The following is a 22,700-nucleotide window of genomic DNA, read 5'->3' on the forward strand; positions in this document are numbered from 1 at the left end:
CCAGCACCGCCCCTACCACCCAATAGAGAGAAAAGTGTAGGAGCCCCTTTCTTTTTAGACTTGGGGTGTGTACTCAGAACAAACAAACATATTTATTACTTAGAAACACAAGTGCTAAGTGAGAGGGTTGTGCGTCTTTGGTTTTTGAGGGCGGCAATAATCAGGTCAAAAAGTGTCAAGTGTTTGTTCAGCCTTAACCTTTTACGTCATGAGCTAGTTAAAGTGCAGTTTCAATTCAAATTGATTTCACTTAAATTTAAGCTTGCTTGGATTTTAAACGTCTGGAATAAAAGATCTTAAAATATATCCAGCTATTTCCAGGAGATGTAAAAGTAATTGTATAATATTTCCTTTTTTCCACAAGTGTCTAATTGATTGCTGCTGTTTGACACCCCAGTGACAGGTGTTTGTATTTCCCTTTCTAAAACCCACAGTAGGTTTATTTAGGTTTTCACACGCAGACTACATCCACCGGCTCCAGCCCCTACACAACAGGAGGACGGCATCATCTGTGTGACTCTAATTTCTATCTGGCAGCCCAGTCAGCCTGAAACACAGCTGACGTCCTGGATGTAACTTAGCCCCTCGCCTCTATAACCCCAGCTGTAAAATGACACAACTCCTCAAGTAGCTCCTCAGCAGCAATCAAGCCCCAAGTGCCTGTTAAAGCTCACTGACTCCCCCTCACCTCCACCATCCCAACCTTGTCTTATAAAACCAGGAGCCATAAAACCACCGCTGGGCTCATTCTTACTCTCTATGTGTCCTCTGTGTGAAGACATTTATACACAAGATGTCAGTATAATATTCGCACATTTGTACACAAGCTACCTCTCTTGGTATATACACAGCTTTCCACCTTCCATAACAATACTGCCCATATTTTATTCTATTATTCTGAGTACTTTGCGATAGTATACTGTACGTCGTTTTTTGGTATATACAGACTTCATAATTTCTATATTTTAACGTATAATACCGGAAGGTTTCAAAAAATATGTTTTATTTGTATTTGTTGGTTGTTTTCTTGCTTTGTGTCTTATTTGACAGTTTATGTATGCACCATATACACCAAGACAAAGTTTATGTAAACCAACTTGGCAAAAAAACTGTTTCTGATTCTGATTCTGAATGTGATCGAGATTGATTGGGGATTCATATTAGGCCATTTATTTGATGAAGATCAAAGATCATAACACATGCTGCAAAGTGGATTCTTGTTTAATGTGATTTCTAATGCAAACTGGAGAAGTGGTGATTGTCTGAAGTGCATTTGTGTCAATATAACAAGAAAGAGTATCTTATAAAGTGCTAGTCACCTAGTAACCTGAACTGAGTGTGTATTCTGCAGAATGTCCTAATAATGAAGCAAAGAGAGGGTGACTGGAAATGTTTATGAGCATCAGCTTCCATGCAGACACGAGGAAAACATCACTGAGGAGCGAGTGCGCTGAGGAGTTGGATGTCAGACCAAAGCGCCCCTCCTGTTCATCACCCCTTCTCCTCTGTGTTCCCACTCCACCCTTTTCCTCTGCCGCTGACTCCCCTCCATAGGATGGACCACGAAAAGTCAAAGTAAAATCCTGGCTGCTGCTGACATCGTTCCGTCATATTTGAAAGAAATAAACAATATCTGACAAGATCAAACTTCACTAATGCACCAAGAAGACGTGACTATGAAATAATCCTCTTCAAATAATTTCAAGGAGGAGCAGAATCAACTCAGGAGGGCTGTATAAATAAATAATATATAAAGATTAAAGTATTGAAAGAACTTTGTCATCCAACAGCTTTTATACATCATAATGTATGCATTCAATGTGCATTTGATTTGATTTCGGACTGTTAGCAAAAGAAAAATCTGTTGAGTTTTACATTTTGTAAAGCAAATGGAAGCAATTACTTCCTGGCAAATGAAGATTTGTTGGCAGATGTTTTCCTAAGTGTGTGTGTGGGTGTTTCTGTGCGTATTTAAATGTGTGTAGTTCCACTTGAGCACAAAGAGAATAATTGCCACTGAAACGTCACCAGGTTTCATTTGACAAGTGTGCTGTGCATCAGCCAAGCAACATCTGGATGCAAATGGAGCAATGACTGCCAAGCACATGTATTACAGCTCAAACGTCTCTGCATGAGGAGGATGCCTGCAAGCCTGAGAATTAGCTGAGAAAGGAGTGTAAAAGCTGCAAAGCAGGCGCGTCTCTTTGTCTGCCACTCCACGCCGATTCTACTACAGCTCAATAATACAAATTAAGAAAGCAACCAGACACATAATTGTATATTATGTTTGAGGGAAGAGAAGGGATAGTTTGTAGTAAAAACTGTGCACATACAAATAAAAGCTACCCTAAAAATAAAGCTAAAGGTTATAGTCACCCCAGGGAAGCATAAAACCCTCATAAAATAAAGTCCTCTAATGCATAAAGATGTAATAAATATCCTTTTCAGTGTTTTTACAGGACATATTAACTTCACAAGTGGCTTCTATGACCACATCCATACACATCTCTGCATGCAGTGGCCCTTCTTTTTGCTTACAATGATTCAAACATGCAAGTTGAGGTCAATACATGGGATTTGTAGTAATAATTAAATAGATCAGGAGTTGTGTAAAGCTCTAAATAAAAGAGTAACACTGCAAAACCCGAGATGAAATAACAAAAGTGAGCATTCTAATGACTGTGAAATGTCAGACAAATCTGCTACAAATGAAATGATTTCATTAGAAGCAGACACATAAGTGTGTTTAAATGTCAAATGTAACAACAGTGCCTAAGTAGATGTTCTAGTTGCATACTTAAATCCAAGGCTGATGATGTCAAACCTTATTAGAGACCGAGATCCTTAGTGAGTGTAGAAATAAAGCATAATTAAAGTGTTGTTTGGATCAGTTTTCAGAGCTTGGAAAATGTGTGTAGCATCTATTTTCTTTCTAGTCAAAATGCACACTGGTTGTATTCAGCTTTAACACACCTGGCCGAGCAGAATATTCCTTATGTTCTCTAGTCTGCACCATAGCATCTGAAAACAAGAAGGAATACTGAAAGCCGTCCTCAGATGAACTCTGACCTGTTTAGCTGTGCCAGTGAAATGTAGAGTGGAGGGCCTCTCTATTCTGCATGTTAAATGAGAGCCGCTGACAAATTGAATATAAGTGCCTACTGAGGCAAGGGACGGAGCTGGGTGGAGGGGGTTAGACGAAGAAATTAGCTACTGGAGCCTGGTCTCTGTTGGCTTTAAGTGAATCTGATTTGCTGTAAGGGAGTGTAACTGAACCAAATTATGTCAACAACAATGGTTAGCATTTCCTTTCCTTAAGGTCTTTTTAAAAAGTTGGCAATACTGTTAACAAATATTTAAAATACACCTTATGTTTTAAAGCAAAGCAACGTGTGTGTCCTTATGCAGCTGTCAGGGTTTCACTTGGAAGTAAGTTGAAATTGGACGAACCTCTCAATGTTCATCCAATGCCAATGTAGGAAGTCGTGAGCTTTTGAAGGCTGAGGGTAATGGCCGTCTTTAATGTGAAGGATAGGTATTGGCATCCCCTCACAGACCAGTAATCATTTATTTACATTTTTTCATTTAACCACAATCCTAAACCTAAGTCCTCAAAGTGTTTGAGTTGCCAAAGTCTTAACCTTAAAGAAAAACTATAAATTATTTCAATGTGGGTGTCATCCTCCATTGTTTCTATCGGTTGTGATAACATTGTTTTCACCCAAGTGCTCTCTGTATTGCTAACATTTCTAGGTCTACTTTTTGGTCTTAATAAGTCCAACAAAGCAACAAGCGTGAGAGGCCGTGGTCTGCTCAGGATGAAAACAAACCCACATGTTAGTCAAAACATGCACAGAGTGCTTCAAACTTAGCATTCCTATTTTTTTGGCAGCAAGAATATTTATATCCAAGTCTCAAAGGTCTCTCCTTAGGCATCATACGTCATGTGCAGTGGCAACTTCTCCGACCTGTCTCAGCCAGACAGCCCGTCCACACACATCTGTTGCTGGTTTTAGAGTATTGTACTCTTTCGTATGCAATCCCTCACATTTTGCAAAGGATAAGCAATAATTGGCAAGACAACTGTAAAATGGTGATCAGTTGTTAAGTGTTATAGAAACCGTATGACAGCATGATAAACGTGCAGGTTGTCCAGCCTGCAGTTGTCTGGCTGAGTGACTGGCTCTGAGCTTTCATAGGCTGGATGTTCCCTCAGGGCAACAGCAGCCCAGGCTGACAGCTTTAGGGCGGTGGGGGCTTTGGGAGAACAGGAAATAAATGGTGCAGAGCATTGGAGGCAAGGGCCACTGGGAGACTTTGATTTGGGAGGGACACTACATCACTTGATGTTGCCTAAATAAAAAAAACAGGAATGGAATAGGGCCAACGCACGAGTCCAGCGAAACAGGGAGGTGAAATGAAGAGTCCAGCAATGATGATGATGATGATGATGATGATGATTAGGCTTCCTTTGGCTAATGTGACTGCTTCAGGCTGCCTCGCTAATCAAACTCTGGATTTTATGGTCGGATCAGTTAAGTAAACTTCATCTGGCTGCTGTCTGCTCCAGCCTCGTGCGCCTCATCGTCGTTCTGTGCCCTGCTTTGTTTCCCCTGTTCTTGGCCCATGAAGCTGGCAGAGACAGGGACTGAGACGTCAGTCTGTGTGTGTATTTCTCTTGATTACAGACGTCTCTAGATCAACCCCCTTCTGTGAAAATCAAGAGAACAGAAAAATATAGAGTTTCATCATTTCACAGACCATTTATATGCCCTAGATATCATGTCATTTTGTTTGAAACTCAAACCATATAGTATTTGAACTCTTATGATCTTAAAAAATAATATCTCATATGAAAACTTTTCAAAATATTCCTATGTAAACATGACCATTTTGCTTCCCGATACATTGACATAGCTCTTTATTGTGCTTTTAATTTATTTCACATATGCTATGAGTTTAAAGCCACATTTAGTCTATTGCATATATAGTAGGCTTCAAACTTCAAAATAAGTTTAAACCATTAAACCAAAGCGAAAGAAGCAGGGTCTTCCATCCTCTCTACGTTGAACATTTAGGCAGATGACAAACTCCAAAGAATAAAGACTTAGTGTTCAAAATTAAACTAGAATTGCTAACTGCCGTGTTGACAGAGTTCTTGTGCAGCTCCATTTGAGACACTTGTGTTCACATCTAAGCAATTTGCAGTAAAAGAAAAAAAATTGGAAGACACTTTTTTTCCTCGGTTCCCAGGAGGATAATAATGCCAGCCCATTCCATGTTTCCTGAGGTGATAGTATCAGAGAAACAGACTGGCTGTCATTTGGGATGTCTACACATGGATGAGATCATTATTATGTAATTGACTCAGCCTTTGCTGTCTCTCCCAATGTTTAAAAGCAGACATCACCCACACTGGCACCCTGTAATGCACTACACAATACTTGATGGCCTCCAGATTTCACTAAGCACTACAGGATGTCAGGCAAGTACAGTAAAGGGATTACATTAACCATTAGCTGATAAATGTTCATAAGAAGTCCATGTTAAAAAAACAAAACATGGTTTCCATAGTAAATAAACAATCTCATCACTGTATGTGTTGTGGATTAACATTTATGTCGCTATAAAGAATCATGGAGGAATATACATGAACATTCCTTAGGTTAGTTTGGAATAATTATAAAAATAATTCATATCAATTTCAAACAATACACACTTTAAATTAGATCAGTGCATGTAGGTTAACATAGTGGCATTATACAAATCCCAAGTTAAATGAACAATACTCTGTTTTATATATAATACTTCATTTTGTTGGTCATTCTCAACAACAAGTCCTGTTGGAGGTGCCAGTTTTTAAATTTGAACAGACTTTATATAAAAACAACATGGTATTAGAAAAGAAGAGATATTCATAACTTAGACTGCTGATGGAAGATTTGGAGCCAATATAGAATTACCTGTTATCATACGTGTCAATAAGAAATGTATGCAGAACCCCAGAGAGAGGTTGGGGAAGTGGAGTCAGTTTTCAAAAGCGATAAAAATCAGCTGGCGCCTGTTGAGGAGGTGCCTGTGTATGTCCTGTCACCGCCACGGACAAAGAGTCTCCCTAGTCACGCATAAAACAGGGATTTCTACCTTAATACTCACATAACATTTTGGCTACCAACTTACTAACTTTAGAAAAAATGTCAAGAGTTCCTTAAAACCAAATGTCAATTGAAAACATGATTTTGATACAATACTTAAATTGTCTTCCCACACTTTAAGTCAAATGCTGCTCTCGTTCCCCTTCCATCTCCTATTATATGTCATTTTCCCATGTTGTTGTTATTCCTTACTATTAGCCATAACCTTCAACTGTAAATTCTAGCCCCCGGTGGGACTGCACACCCCTTGTGTCGCAGTTTCTCCCTCCCTGAGCTTGTGATCTTTAGGCTGGTGAGAAACACACAGAGGTGTTCCTTTTTCTTCCTGTTCCATGCACAACTTTAAGTGGTGACCCGAGGGACTTAATATGGGCTTACTGACAAAACGTTCCACTCCCCCACACGTGCACCACGCCGGGTTTATCCATCGGACTTCATCTGCTCCTTCTCTGGGTCTGCCATCTGCCCGCGTACCCTACCATTATTAAGGAGTTAGGCCTCAGTGAGCAACTTCAACTAAACTAATGTGCGCTGAATCCACAGTTCCATCCACAGTGGTGCGCTGAGGTGTAGGTGCTGGGTAACTCTAGATTTTTAATTACAGAGTGTGTATGGCGGTGCGATAAGAGGGTCACGGCTTCCTGATAACCTGTTTGGTGAGTCAGAGGCTGTTTGTCGCCCAGACTGAGACAAAGCTGTGAGAACGGTGCAAAACCTCATCTTTGTGTAAATACGTCTCTTTGAACTTCCTATAGACTCAAAGCAAGAGCCGCCATCTGCCTTCACCTCAGATCATTGAAATCACACTTGAGTCTTTATCAAATTATTTATTTGGCATTGTCATAGTTGTAAATGGTGAAGACCATTTCCTCTGTTGCCTGCATACTGAGTTTATTAAATTACATTATTTGAAGGAATTCAGGCTACAAATACTCTCAAGTACGTGTTGTGCTACATGTATCATTGAGAAGAAAAAATTCACTCCAGGAAGTCTAGTTGGAATTTTTTTAAGGGTTATCAGATGTCAAAACAAAACACCTTTGACAGCTCTTAAAAGTCATTTTACTATTCGTGTCAATGATTGTGACCTGAAACAAGGGTTTTCCCACTTATGTTATGAAATAATCTACCATGAATACGTGCTTGCAGTGATATGTTTAGTCAGTGCATTGCGTTGCCAAATGACATTGAATATGTCTGCTGGAAATGTTGCTGAACAACCCTGCATTTTTCCACCAGACCACTTTGGGTTGGGCTCAATCATTAAATTCAATGAGATGTATGTTTAGATGATCTGAACATGGCCTTATTTTGTTGTGCAAAATCTCCATTTTCGATTGGATAGTTAAGATAGTTTAAGAACAACTTTAACAATCTTTGGTTCCATTCAAGACACTCTTTCTCTGGTTTATTCAATCATGTATTTTTTAATCCATATTACCCTCTTTAAAGCGTCATTCCATTAATCGTGCCAGCTAGCTAACCTGCGGTGCCAAGACACAGCAAGCTACTGCAGGCAGGACAACATTTGTGCTCTGCTGCAAATCTAATAAACCAGTTGCAGTTTTCTTTCTCCCACCAAGAATGGTAACCAAGCCGCTCAAATATTAGATCTCCGGAAATAGTGGAGGACAATTTCCTTCAAGCGTAACATTAGAATGCACAAGCCTGGCTGCCGGAGATTTGGGGCCACCACAGTTGGACCGCTCCAATTAGATGGAGCTTCCCTGCTGTGGCTGAGCCAGTCTGGACACAGGAGCACCAGAAAAGAGCTGGAGGAAGAAATAGAGGAAGGAGTGAGGAGAGACAGACACACACACAGCTCTGAGTGCTGTGTTATACTTGGCACATAGTCGGCCTAACGTCTCTCCCTGTCTACACTTCTGGGCCCTGAATATGCAGCAAAGTAATCATAAGACAGCAAAAAGAGAAAGAAAAGAGGAAATTCGGAGATGAAAACATCTCACGTTTGGGAAAGTAAAGACAAAGCTCCTACTGCTGTACAAGAAATCTCAGTTTTTGCACATGTTAATATATTCAGGAATCTCTATATTTTTTCTTCCTGGGTTTCATTGACAAAAAGGAAAAGATGCAAATACAATAAAAGTGTCAGAATTCAGTGGTAAATCAACCCAAATGGACATTTTTTCAAAAGTTTGATTCCAATTTCCAAAGTCAGACTCACATCTGACTCCCATCGTAAAAAGTGATCCTGGGTGGAGTACAATTCATTAAATAGCAACTTGAGGGCTCCATGTGGCTTTGTAGAAACCACATTTAACAACTGTTGATTCATGGACAATTATTTTAGACACAAACTTTTGAAGTAAATGGCATTTCTGTTTCTAAACATAAAGAATAATATAGACCTCCATGGAGCAACCAGTCCCAAACTAAGATTACAATTGAATGATGAGTTTCAAAATGCATATGAAGATGTTCATTTGAAATTGGTGCATACAATATTCAGTCACTGAAATGCAGATTGTTGACCTTCTCCTTTTCTTTTGCCCTAAAATAGGATTTATCAAGAATAGACTTGGCTTTCCCCATTGAAATAAGACACTGTTTAAAGCCCTTGAAGTATGCCATTGTTCATTTCACCCCTGCCCTTTCTAAACGTATTAATCCCATTGCCGCGGTCTAATGCTGAAATCCCCTGTGGAAACACCTAAGAGGACTGGATCTGCTCGACCACACAAGATATTCCCATTTCCCCAGCAACAAGTGATATCAAAGGTAGAACCGTGGTCACTGCTGAACCGCTAAAAGGAAGTACTACTGTAGGCCATCCACTCGTGAGCATTCAGCAAAGGTTGGGGAACTGGCTCTGATGCAGGTGCTATCCCCTGGAAGGTGATTAGATATCATCACTCTTTCATTACCTCAGAATTTCTAGTATCACGGTGACTGTGTGGAAAGAATGGGCCTTTTCATCGGTCGTACCAACTAATGAGCCCTGCTGAAAGGACCAGGTTAAGGTGGGAGGATAATGAAACAAGAGAAAGGGGGGAGAAATGTGACAAAAACATGACACCAGGGATTTGTGAAACAGTGCAATGTGGGTGTTTTCTAAATATATTCAACATTTTAATTTTAAATGTATATATTCAGGTTGTTTGAGCAGGACACTACGATCATTTAAAATGTTTTTTCAGAGCTAAAAATATTATTGTGAGAAATATATATGAATAAAAAAAGGATGTAAACAAGGTAAGGTGACAGGAATGAGAAGGGGAAGTTGGGAAACGCATTAGAGTTTATTTTTAGTTTATGAAACCACAGGCGACAACAACAGTTTCATTTACACCTGATCATAGAAACAGGTAGGGGAGGAGGGCTGAATATTCCATTACGTAGACCAGACCCGAGGAAATACAGGTTCCTTGTGAAAGGTGTCTCTGTGTGCAGGCAGAGGTGCCACACTGACATCATCCAGAGCTGCGGATGGGACTTTTCATGTGTAGCGGTGCCAGGGAGCTGCTATAGTACTGTCAGCCAGCCTGAGTCAGCGCTGCGCTCCAGACACGACAGTGTAAGAATCCATGACGGAAGAGAGTTTCACAACTTACACCACATTTCTGCTCAAAACTACCTTAACATGAAGTCTGGGCTCTGAGGGAGGAGTATATTTCAAAAACATTAGATTTTTTTTGCAGTCAGATGACAAATTGGAACATTTATTATTATTTTTCTGAGAAAAAGATGGGTGATATAAGCCATGATGAAATTTGAAGATTATAAAGCAGCTAAAACAGTTAAATAAAGTTTGAAGTGTTGTAGTGGTAAGCAGGTTGATTGTATAAAACATTGGATAACATTTTAAAGCAAGACTGTGTACATTTTGCAGAATGGCATCGACGGCCCATTATATTACACCATATTGATATTTTTTATTTCAATACATTTTTAAAACAGTGTGAGTTGCTTAAACAACAACATGTTAGGGTGTAAGAGCACGTTCTTAATTTGGAATCTGTATTTTAAGAAAAGGAAATTATACATTAAGGTGTAATCGTTTGCTTTTTCTGGAGTTTTCAACCCCATTACACAGTCTTTCTCAGTGAAATTAATTAGTTGTGAAAAGCTATAAGATAAAGAAAGAAAGACAAATGACACTGCTGCTAACATTAGATACTGGCAGCAATATCCCTTCATCCGTTGATTTAAGCAAGAGTATATTTTATAAGAAGTTTTCTTGGAAACAGGAAGGATTTTTTTTACTTGAGATGTCTAAAAGTTTCTCTCTGAAAAGCAATCGTGTTGCATTTGCAAATAACAGCAACAGCAGGATATGAGTGTTAGTTGAATTCACCCTTTCAACTTGTCACCTGCTCTCTGTTAAAAGGAGCCCTGTTGAGGATACGAGCCCAATGATTAGCCTCTGTGAAGACCCAGGTAATGCCATAACATTTTGTCACCACTTCAAGAATGAGCCATTGTCATTCAGACATAATAACAGGTCAGGCTCTATTATTTGAAATGCAGGAGAGTGACCTGCAGAGATCACACTCTGCTTTAATACCATTTCATTGTCATTTGAAACAACCCAGAGGTCACGCCACCTGAAGGCATTGAGGGTAATATAAAGTCACTCAGCAGAGTTCAATATTGGTTGTGCTTTTCAGGTGTGCTGTCAAAAAGGTTAGAACGGTGAATATTAGGATGTCAGGCAAGCAGCTTAAAGTAAAGCAAAGATTAAAAAAACAACAACTGAATTAAATGAACTTAAATGAATATTTTCACTAGTGAAATGATGTTGTGTTATCATCATAAGACTATGGGTCATGGCACCTATCCAACATTGATGATGTTTATCAAAATATTTTTGTTTCACTGCGTTCCCACATCTGCGTGCATTTCCTTCCCGGCTGATACACTATCAATGAGTGCCCAAGGTGTTTCAGTTTACTAAAAGCCAGCAGCAGATAAGGCTGAGATTACAGTGGCAGTATCGCCAGAGAAGGCCGGAGAAAGCGGAAGATATACAAGAAAGCGTGCGGCAGCAATTGCCAAACACTGCTGCTCACAGGGGTGAAGGCCGGAATACATTTGTTTCCTAGTTGGAGTTCCTTAGCCGCATAGCCAATGAGTTATCTGACCTGATGGTGGAGGTGGCAACTGCCAGGTTAATTAATAATTGAACAGTTATCAGTGCAAGCTTAATAATCTTTTTTATATAGCTGTTATGCGTTGTTTTTAGATTCTAAATATGCAATAAAGTATTATGTAAGTGTTTTCCAGAACAATTGAATGAATCTCGAAATATGCAATACAATATATAACATATCTTGTGAAAGTGTCTGCATGCTTTCACCCCTGGGTCTCACTGGTGAAGCCCTGGTTGCTGTTGTGGTTCTACGCAGGCTATCAGGGAGGTGCGAGAGAGTCAGAGCAGGGAAAATAAGCCCATCCTTCTGAGGGTGTCAGGGCCGTGATAAGTCCTGTTTAAACTAAACTACCCTTTGCTAAATGTGTCAACAGTCGCCCGTGGCCACAGCTCTCTGATCTGGTTAGGCAAACACCTGAGGCAGCGGGTCCATCCCTGTCTCGCCTTAACTTTTTCAAGAATAAACAAACTGCCATTTTGACCAGGCACCAAAAGTGGAAGCGGCCGGAAAAGGAAAGTTCACATGGTTCGCCGTCAGGATTTTTTCAGTTTTCCCTCTGCCATGTCTAGGGCAGTTGGCCCTAGTTGTGGAAAGTCTCAGACAGGTGTTATGTCGGTATTTAGTGGTTGAAGCCACCTCTGCCTCCACTGCCTCTGCAATTTTTACTCAGCGAAGTTTTCATATTCTTCATAGGTTTTATGTCACAGAATATAAATACTGAAAATGTGTTAATGCACGTCTTGCTGATGGAACATGTCTAATGGATTTCCGCATTTCAGAAGGTCTCCACCTAATCATGGCTCCCATGGTGATGATATAAACATTTTGCTAACTATTATATTTACTTCTATGAATATTACACCGAATCAAGCCGTTCTTTAACAAAAAAGTAATACAGGAGAAAAAATACAATACATGCTTGCCTTTTTTGATTATATTGTTTTGACAAACACTCTTCAAAGGCATTGACGCAAGACTCATACTGTATACTCCAAGTAGTAACACACCCACACACACACACAACACTGAAAGTTTACAAAAAGAGGCGGCCTGCTCAAACATTTGCAGTGGAATCTGAGCTAGCTCGGAGAGGTGGAAGACATGATTTGGCAGTTTACCCCCAGTGTTTGACTCAAAGTTTTGACGCCATGGCTCGAAGTCAAGCTGAGAAGTTTCCCAAGACCTGCTCGGCCTGCAGGCGGGTACTCCAGCTGTGTGCCTGGCCCCTGAGGATATGCGACCCCCACCCCCCCTGACCGACCGTAAGTCAGTCTGTAGGGCACCTCAAACCCTCTGCAGTCAGCACTGCGGGGGCGCGAACATGCCCCACCACACCTCTGATGCCTCGGTGTTAGCCAGCACTGGGTTTCCTCCTCTACATGTTGAGACCAGTCATCTCTCAAGCTCAACGATATCAAATGGCAGCAGTTCAGCTCAAAAACTAAAACGAAATGACATGAAATGTTCACCCTCTAATGAGACGAGTATGCTATTTTGTACTAACTTACGTTAAGAGTATCACATGAGCTGCAACCCTGAGAGTCATCTCAAAAAATTACTTTTCATTGGGGGAAATGGATCAAGGATTTCAGTCCAAGTACAGAGAATCAGGTTACTTTGAAGTGTTACAAAATCAACATAGTTATACCTATTAAGTGCCTATGATACAAAAACAACTTACACCCCTTTTAGTTTTTCCAATCCACTCTATTTCACATGTACTTTGGAAGAACAACATTTCCAAAGTGTGTGTTTTCCAATTGTATGCCGGGTAGCTGACAGGGCAGCCAGCCACAGAATTTAGTCAACCAATAAGACAAGGGGCAGAAAAAGCAGATTTATCTGACAGGGATATTAGGCTGTTTTTAATGAAAATGTCAGGGTCAAGCCAGACTGAAGGCTTTACCAGGAAACCTTGAAACGCTGCACTCTTTATAAAGAAATATGATATTCATGGCAAAATGTATATTATTAGCAATGAAAGGCCCTGCCTACTGACAAAGACAATCACTGATCAAACTTTTTCTAAAACAGTTTATGTAAAGTATATGGTAAAGTCTGATGCATAAATACTTAAAATTCATTTTAAAATGTTGAAAAGTTTATATTTACTATTCGGAATATATTCTTTCCATTTGGTAGATCATTTGCACAATCTTCATTTAAGTTATTACAGTTTACTGTTGTCTTAGAGTTTAGCTCATCAGCTTTGTTTTATTACCTATTCTATAATTGATAAAGAATGAATGTGTAATTAATAGTGTGACTTTCTAAGCAGGATTCAATGGGTGAGAGTCTTGTTATTGCTAAGATTAGCTTAACTAATAACATTGCTGTACTTTTTACTTAATCATTACTAAATCATAATGTTGTGATAAAAATAGAAAACGTTAAACTTTTCATGACTATATGTGGACTCATAAGTAACAGCGGATTTGGTTTCTAAAATTGAATACATGGATTATGGTGACTGAACTCTCTCAACAAAGTGTTCTTTGTCCGCAGAAAACAAGTGTTGGAGCAAATCCAGCAAAGTAGATTTTACTGCTGAGACACATTTGATTTGATCCACTTTTTCTCAGACTTTAACTAAATTGTTTTAAGAAAAACCTTTAAAATATAACATTACATTTTATATTTGAATGCACTGGTATATTAATTGTAAAGTGATGAAATGGTCATCATCAATAATATTATTTTATTAATGAAAGTATTTACATCATATTATTTAACATCAATATTCTTATTGATATTTATTAAAACATGTTTATGTTAATCTTCATGGTTAAAGTGGGAGATACAGTCTCTTGTTGATTCTTTGTGATAAGAACATTTTTAATAAAACATTTTTGTTTGTAATCTGGTTTGTCACAAATAAAATGTTAAACTTAAAGTCTTCAAATATAAATTTAGAGTAGGATGTTAAAATGTTTTTATATTTTCTGTATCACCCTTATACTTTGTTTTAATGATGGCAGTCAATGCACATGTAGCGAGGCTGCCCCCAAGTTTCTGGACTGTTGTCTCCCCCTATTGGTCCATGTGCTCACTGTGCAGAGCGCGAGACGCTTCCTGCAGACTCCACTGTATCTGTGCAACAGCTCAACTGCACGCGCTTATTCAGAACGAAAACAGAGTTCTACAAATATTGGATACGATTAAAAACGACACGACAACTGCTTTTATTTATAGATTATCCAAACAGTGTATTTTATAAGTACATCATAAAAGCAGCTGACTACTGCTTTCAGATAGAACACTTAGAATCACGATGTTTGACATAAAGCCAGGGATTTGTAAAACTGGGGACAAGCTGTATTAATTTGCAAATGAACCTTGTCACTATTGTTACATTTAAATAAGATGAGTTTAGTCAATGACCACGTATTAAAACAAAAATCAAAACTGCAATAGCAATAATTATGCGCTTGTAACAGTCCTATGTGGATTAGACCTATTGTAGGGTTAATGATAATAATGTTGTGTCTCGAAGAAAATTCAAGAAAATGTATTTTATTTCCTTTAATATTGCTATATCATTATAGTGAAACTATAAAATAACACTAGAGTAACCAGGCTGCAGTTATTTGCTCTACGCCCTAGGTATTAACTTTTAAAATAAAAAATTATACCTCAAATTGAAATGAAACCAAGATTATAAGGGGAAAAACACCTTTTTCCAACTCGAGCTGGTTTTTCGCCGTTGTTGACTGCAAGAGTTCTTCAGGGGAGAGTCATATTAAGTCTCCGCCTACCAAAAGTTTCCCCCAATCCTTTCCCTTGCCGTCAAACATAAATCCAGGCTTCGCCTCCTGTGTCTCTAAACTCTTCAGCAATCCTCCAAGAGTAGACCTCTCAGTCACCATTCTCTCTTCAGTCACAATTGCAAAGTTGACCAAAACATAGCGTTAACTTGCAATTTGCCTTCTTATCTGCAAAATTGTGAAAACTCGAAGGAGCTTCAAAAACTTTTGTTTTTTGACTTTTGTTTTTTATTTGAAAGGATTCATCTCTGCAAGTGAAGCTGTGCGCCCTCACAGCCTGTCACTGCAGACTCTGGGCACAGCACTTGGATTTAGAAAGAAGGATTTTCTCCTTTTTTTACTGCGAGCAGTTATTGTTTAATTTCTTCGCATGAATCTACTCGACCCTTACCTGAAGATGACAGAAGAACAGGAGAAGTGTCACTCTGACGCTCCCAGCCCCTGCATGTCTGAGGAATCCGCAGGCTCACCGTGCCCGTCCGGCTCCGGCTCGGACACCGAGAACACCCGGCCGATCGACAACCACCTCCTCTTGGGTACAGACTACAAGAAAGAGGGAGACGAAGAGAAGTTCCCCGTGTGTATCAGAGATGCGGTGTCCCAGGTGTTGAAGGGTTACGACTGGACGCTGGTGCCCATGCCGGTGCGCATTAATGGCTCAAGTAAAAATAAACCTCATGTCAAAAGACCCATGAATGCATTCATGGTTTGGGCTCAAGCTGCACGGAGGAAGTTGGCCGATCAATACCCGCATCTGCACAACGCGGAACTCAGCAAAACCCTGGGCAAACTTTGGAGGTAGGTTCGCTTTGCATTCTCAATCACTTTTTGCATTGAGTTGTACGCGCCTCTGTGCACAGTGCACGATTCCTTCGATGAAATGCAACACCTGCCTGCTGTTTCACGTAGTGCTTTACAGTCAACTCATGCATTTAAATTATATTTCTCTCTATTATTGAGTGTTAATTTTTGATACACGTCGTCATTCTATATTTGAGTGCATGCACGGCTAAGAATGTGCACATTTCTTATGTGCTTTTTATGTGATTATTTATATTGAAACAATGGATGCAATAATTCAGTACACTGTTCATCTATTAACTATTGTAAAAACCATTTGACGTGCTTGTTGTTGATTGGTCATTTTAATTTACAATTCTCCGTATTATTTTCAGACTGCTCAACGAAACCGAGAAGCGCCCGTTTGTGGAAGAAGCTGAGCGTTTGAGAGTGCAGCATAAGAAGGATCACCCCGACTACAAATATCAGCCAAGGCGGAGAAAGTCTGTGAAGAACGGCCCCAACGACCCCGAGGACGGCGAGCAAACCCACATCTCTCCAACCGCGATCTTTAAGGCTCTGCAGCAGGCCGACTCTCCAGCCTCTAGTATGGGAGAGGTGCATTCTCCAGGAGACCACTCAGGTAAGAAAACAAATAAATATATTAAATAATGAATTCAAGAAAAATAAAATTTTTTTTTAAAACGTAAATCATTGTGACACAGTTGAACAAATCAATATTTATAAGCCTTTTGCAGACAGCTGTTAATGATTCATGATTACAAGCCATCATGTATACACCTGTCAGTTTAGTGCCAACAAACATCTTGAAATCATTTACATTTTTCCTGGTATTTAACTTCATAACCAGCCCATCATGCAGGTAAATGTGATTTTAATTTTGACTGTAAAGCTAACAGTTCCTTTCCTCTACACAGGTCAGTCCCAGGGCCCACCAACACCCCCAACCACCCCAAAGACAGAGCTCCCTACCAGCAAAGCTGACTTAAAGCGTGAGGGGCGCCCCATGCAAGAGGGCACCAGTCGCCAGCTCAACATCGACTTTGGCGCTGTGGACATTGGGGAACTGAGCAGCGAGGTCATCTCCAACATGGGGAGCTTTGATGTCGATGAGTTTGATCAGTATCTGCCCCCTCACAGCCATGCTGGGCTGAATGGAGCGGCGCAGGCCGGCTACACCAACGGCTACGGCATCGGCAGCTCCTCTGTCAGCCAGGCGGCCAATGTCGGGGCCCACGCCTGGATGGCCAAGCAGCAGCAGCAGCACTCTCTGACCACCCTGGGTGGAGGAGGAGAGCAAGGCCAGCCGGGCCAACAGAGAACCACCCAGATCAAGACAGAGCAGCTGAGCCCCAGCCACTACAGTGAGCAGCAGGGCTCCCCACAGCACATCACCTACGGGTCCTTCAACCTGCAGCACTACAGCAGCTCCTCTTACCCCTCCATCACCAGAGCACAGTATGACTATTCAGACCACCAAGGTGGCGCCAACTCCTACTACAGCCACGCGGCTGGCCAAGGCTCCGGCCTGTACCCCACCTTCAGCTACATGAGTCCCAGCCAGAGGCCGATGTACACCCCGATCGCAGACACCACCGGGGTGCCCTCTGTTCCCCAGACCCACAGTCCGCAGCAGTGGGAGCAGCAGCCCATTTACACACAGCTGTCCAGGCCATGAGGCGGCCCTCGGCACTGACTGTACAACACCCATCACATGCATAGACTTCTCTCTGCCGGGTCCTTTGTGCCACCGTGCCACCATGCCACACCCTTCGTTGCCAACAGAAAAACATGAAAGGACTTTTTTTATAGTACTGAAAATATATCTTTGGATTGGCTCACAACAGTGCCTTTTGTATCGGTTGGAATTGTGATTATATTTTTTTAGATATAATGTTTAAAAAAAGTGAAATCCTCTGTGAGGACATACTGGTTATAAATATGTTAGTATGTACTGTGTATGTGTTCTGCTCTTCTCATCATCGTCATAATTTGTGTCATCAGCATCCTCATCATCACGTTTAGAAGATTTAACACATCTGAACGAGCGGGAATGCCGGGTAAAAACACCCTCAGTGGCCTTACTTCTCACTAATGTATTTTTTGTACAAAAGCAAGAAACATCAGTTTACTGACACTGCCGTCTTATTATACCTAAAGCCTACATTCTGCTTTGAATTGTTGTACTGTACATATTTTATTGTAATTTCCATGAGATGCAGGATTGAGCAATGCAGGTTTGAAATAGATTACATTTGTTTGGCCATGATATGACAGTGTCAACAGTGACTTAGTTAAATGTTCTTGTTCTTTGCTTTAGCTCAAAGTATTGTGTTGGAAACGCTATAGCAGGTGCCATGTTATTCTACTAGGGGCCTTACCGTGTTGCTTCATGTAACTGAGCAATGCTTACTTTTATCTGGGTACTGCCTTGATACCATTGGTGCCTCTGGAACCACAGTGGAGAGGCTCTTTCCTCTGGCATTGCAGTGTCAAAACCACAGCATAGTTCTGACTTCCTGCTTGTGGAGATGCAGGAAGTGACCTTTGACCTGATTCTCCTCAGCAGCCAGCAGGTCTGAGTCTGGCGTGCTTCTATCATTCCTACAGCTCCATCCTTTTTTCTAACCTTTTTCCTAATTTATTCTTTAGAATTAATTTTATTTGGAAATAACTATTTGCAATTATCTTTTTAATTACGCAGCAGCTAACTGAGATAAAAAGTTCCTCAGTGGATTAGTTTGCTGTCATATGTGGTACAGATTTGTTTATTTATCATTTGTAAATGTTTCCGTATAAAAGTTTCTTTTATTCAGGATTTAGTTATTGTACAGATTACTTATATAATTACACAATGAGTCTCTCTATAAAAAAAAGAAAACTGGAAGTGTTCTCCTTTTCTTTCTAACAAATGAATTAATGAGTATGGAAGTTGCGACGTTTGTTTTTGTTAAGGATTTGCTGGAATCAACAAGATACTTTTTGTTTTTGGAAAAAAGTTGTGTTCCTTATTTTTTATTCTGTATCATTAGTTCCCATTTTGTCATCTCCTTAATGCAGTTTCTGTAGGTAAACATGGCATTGTCTTAAAAGCTTATCTTTTGTATTATATTGTTTGCAATAAAAACAAAACCCTGAGAAATATATGATTGTCTTGTGCCATTAATTCTGAGCATGTGAAATGCAGACAGTGGTCTTATTCTTATGTTCATATAAAGTGATAGAAAATAAGAAGATTTTGTTTTAATGTGACACAGATAATCACATTTCTGCATTAACCAGCGTAGGCTAATCGGATATTTACTGCAGCAGTTTGCTAAAGTTATTGTTAGACCAATGTAAAGCAGAAAAAACAAACTGGTTATTATTATTATTATGCTACTGGGAACAGTGGTTTTGCTTCTGGCTGCTCAGACCATGAGGTCACAGTTCCATTATTACCATCGAGAAGACGTATGTCCACACCCCTCCCCCGCCTGTATACAGGACAGCTTAAAGAAACAAACTAGACATTGAATATTGTTTATTATTTACTTGCCAAGTAATAAAGGAATAGAGCTGACCTTAATAAATCAGCTGCAGTGTAAACACAATCAGGTACTATAACTTTGTGTTGAAATGTGAGGCTCATTCACAGATGACGTCTCTTTCCTCACATCAACTCGAGTGAACCTCTCTCTGCCACCCACCACTGCTTCTCATCTCACCGTGATGACAGGACAGTTTTACAAAAGTTCCCAGTTCCCTGTTGTTAAACTAGATTGCACAGGTAACTCAATTAAAAAAGATAATTATAGTGTTGTGTACAAAAAGTTGTCAAACTTTGCAGTTTTTGCAATTAAACCGTTTTGATGATCATTATTCAATATCTCCTCTGTAAACTCCCTAATGAGTTCTCCTGGTAAAAAGGAATATTTGTTCGTTCTCCAATACACCAACATGTAAAGAGGAATACATTAAATACTACTTGAGAAGAGGTTTAACATACTAATATATTGGTAATGTTAATTATTTAGCAATGCATGTTAGTGACTAGTTTGAATTTTCCAGAACAGATTTACATTTTTATCTGAAACAAACTTTCAATATATTTCTAGGTTAGGGACATGACATTCACTGACTGGTGACAGGTGTTCAAACGTAAAAGTATATCTACAGTTAGAACTGTGATTTAAAGTCAGTCCCATTATGTAACGTTATTCTTTTTTTATCCTGGTACAATAAAATGTCCGAATTTGTTTATTATGTTTTTCTTTGTTTTTGTTAACTCTGCTTTGGCTTTTTCTGTAACTTTGCTTCAAACTGATAATTAAAACAATATTGTGTTATATAAACCAGTAAAAAAAATAGAAAAATAAAACACATTAATATCAAGACAGTGATCTTACCACATGCTTTACTCGACTGTCTCTGGTTAAGAATGAAGGCTGACATCTCCCCCTGTGACGGTGAGGAGCAGAGTGTGTGAGCCCACCTCCCACAGGGAGCCCCCCTGAGGCACATCCATCACTAGATCCCCCGCGGCTCAGACCTGGAGCAGGGCAGCGGGGCCTCAGGGCCTAGCAGGGCACAGGGAGGCCAGTTCGTGATGGCTCGGGGGAGAGCAGAATGGTGGAGCATGAGGATCACAAGGAAAGAAAACGTATTAAGCCACCTTTTTTACTTCTACAATAAGGAATTATTGACTGACAGGACTGAGATATTAAGATGATGGGTTTCTTATTTTTATTTAAAATAGTTCAGAGTATGGTAAAGTGTCCAAACGGAAACACAACAGACTGTGAGAAAAACTAGTTGAATGGCATTATGGAGCTGATTTAACAAATACATGGACAGTTGTTAGGAGGAGTTCTTATCCGACTCAAACCATTGGCAATCGTCCTCACTATATCCTGATGTTGTCCGAGCAAAGTAACTCGCTGTTCAGGACATGATTGGCTCCTGATGGAAGATGTTGCCTGAGAGGTGAACTAAAGCCAACATTTCTGTTCAGCAAACAAGGGGAAAAGTCAACTTTAGTAAACACAGGTCCATGTTCCTCCAGCTCGAATGACCAGAACATTTCTGCTCAATTGTTTCATTCTCAGGTTGTTGGCCTGGGTGCAAAGTCTGAAAAGTTTACATGAGCATGTCCAACGCTTCAGAAAAATAATCACAATAAAGTCATTCTATTGTTTTGGGGAAAAATCAATCTTTCAAAATTATATAAATTATTACTTGAATTATTCATAAATAATAACTTTGTCGGACAAACATTGATTCTAAATGTCCCCTTTAATAAAATCCAATCCCAATGTATTTACTGATTTAAATGTAAATTAATAAACTGCAAATGAGTGTGTTTACATTTACTTCTCACAACTGGAAATTGTGTGCATGGGATAAAAGTTTATTGAGTTTAGTGAAATAAAGTTATACATGTAGTATCCAAACCAACCTTTGCCCTCAGAATAAATACTTGGGAGGTGTTGGCCACTTTCATGGTGTTTCATCAGAATAGTGTCACGTGTGTCACCCAAACAGGGAATGACATCATGATCGAGGCTTTCCTTCTGTGAGACCATGGTGACTCATTTGTTGGGCTATGATGTGCCGACAGCCTTGCCCAATAGCAGCACAGACACAACGATACATTGAATTTGTTCCACACATCAGCTCGTGAAGAGTAATGATAATGTGCACAGCAATAACAAGTAATGTGACTTTGCTTTCAAAATGAACCCAGATGTCTGTGTATTCTGGAAGAAACCCACTATATGTTTAAAGATAAAACAGAGCAAACAAATAAAAAGCATCCTTTCTAAACGTTGTGCCACAGATTTCTGACTTTGACTTGGAAAGGCTTGGCAGTGGCAGAGTGACCCAGCCAATGAGTGGTTAGGGGCTATGATTGGGACTGCTCCCGTCCAAACAGCAGGAGTGCCCTGATGAATGTTTCCAAGAAGGATCGGAAACAAGACCAAATTTTTCTTTCTTTCTTTTTTCAGACAGGCCTTTCCATGGGCAATTTTCCCAGGACGACCCCATTATTATTCCAAAGAGACGTCTGCCCCCTCCGAACCCTATGGGTGGTCTTTCTAAAGGCAAAAGGAAGAGGAAAAGAAAAGAAAGCGGGGAAAAATGTGGTGATACACCCACTGAGACTGGACAACAATAAAATACACAACAAAGTAAAACAAGACAAAACAAGATGAAGAGGCAAACAGCAGTCCGACATATTGCCACCTAAATCACCGCTAATGTGTAGTCTAGCATGCATGTGTTGCCTATTACAGTATTACAACAAAAACTGTTTATATCAAGGCAAAAATACATGATTTCAAATATAATCTCATAAACCTTATGACAAGTTTATTGTACTTTTTGTTCTACTGCTAACCATTCCTCTGTTTAGGTTACCTACAGGGACAGTTCCAATTGACCACCACACTGAGTTGCTTTTAAATTGTCCAGTCCATAAAATCCTTTCTTATACCAATAAGAACCATGCAGTGGAGGAAACCCTTGCTAAATCACAGAAAAAGACAAGCTGACCACAAGGCCGTTTCCATGGACGCTACACCCTCAGCTGAAAAACTGCTATGTGCTCATTCAAGTTGGGAGCAAAGGGAGGGCACATTTCCTACATCCTGAAGCATCTTGATTATTGTATACATTAAAACAGAAGAGTTACCTGAACAACAGTCGTCTGAGTCGACTCCCTCTCGGGGGAATTTTATTTATTTAAGTTTACAGTCCCACTGTTTGATTTTGCTCCCTGTTTGAGTAGACTTAGGAAGTGAGACTTTGCCCCCCAGCCATCCATCTTACTCTGGGCTCATGAGGACATCAGCCTGTGCCAAGAGGCCGAGCTGGGCCAGGCTGCTGGA

The 22,700-nt window shown here is 40.0% G+C and overlaps 1 protein-coding gene across 1 annotated transcript; it reads left to right on the top strand.

The window, feature by feature from the left end:
- Positions 1–15,085: 15,085 nt before the first annotated feature.
- On the top strand, positions 15,086–18,975 carry sox9a (SRY-box transcription factor 9a). The gene is made up of 3 exons (XM_034143142.1): positions 15,086–15,828; positions 16,206–16,453; positions 16,749–18,975. The coding sequence occupies exons 1-3, from the start codon at positions 15,401–15,403 to the stop codon at positions 17,507–17,509; spliced, it is 1,437 nt and encodes a 478-aa protein (XP_033999033.1). The 5' UTR covers positions 15,086–15,400; the 3' UTR covers positions 17,510–18,975.
- Positions 18,976–22,700: the final 3,725 nt, after the last annotated feature.

The sequence above is a fragment of the Trematomus bernacchii genome, unplaced genomic scaffold (genome assembly GCF_902827165.1).
Source record: "Trematomus bernacchii unplaced genomic scaffold, fTreBer1.1, whole genome shotgun sequence".
NCBI classification, from domain to species: Eukaryota; Metazoa; Chordata; class Actinopteri; order Perciformes; family Nototheniidae; genus Trematomus; species Trematomus bernacchii.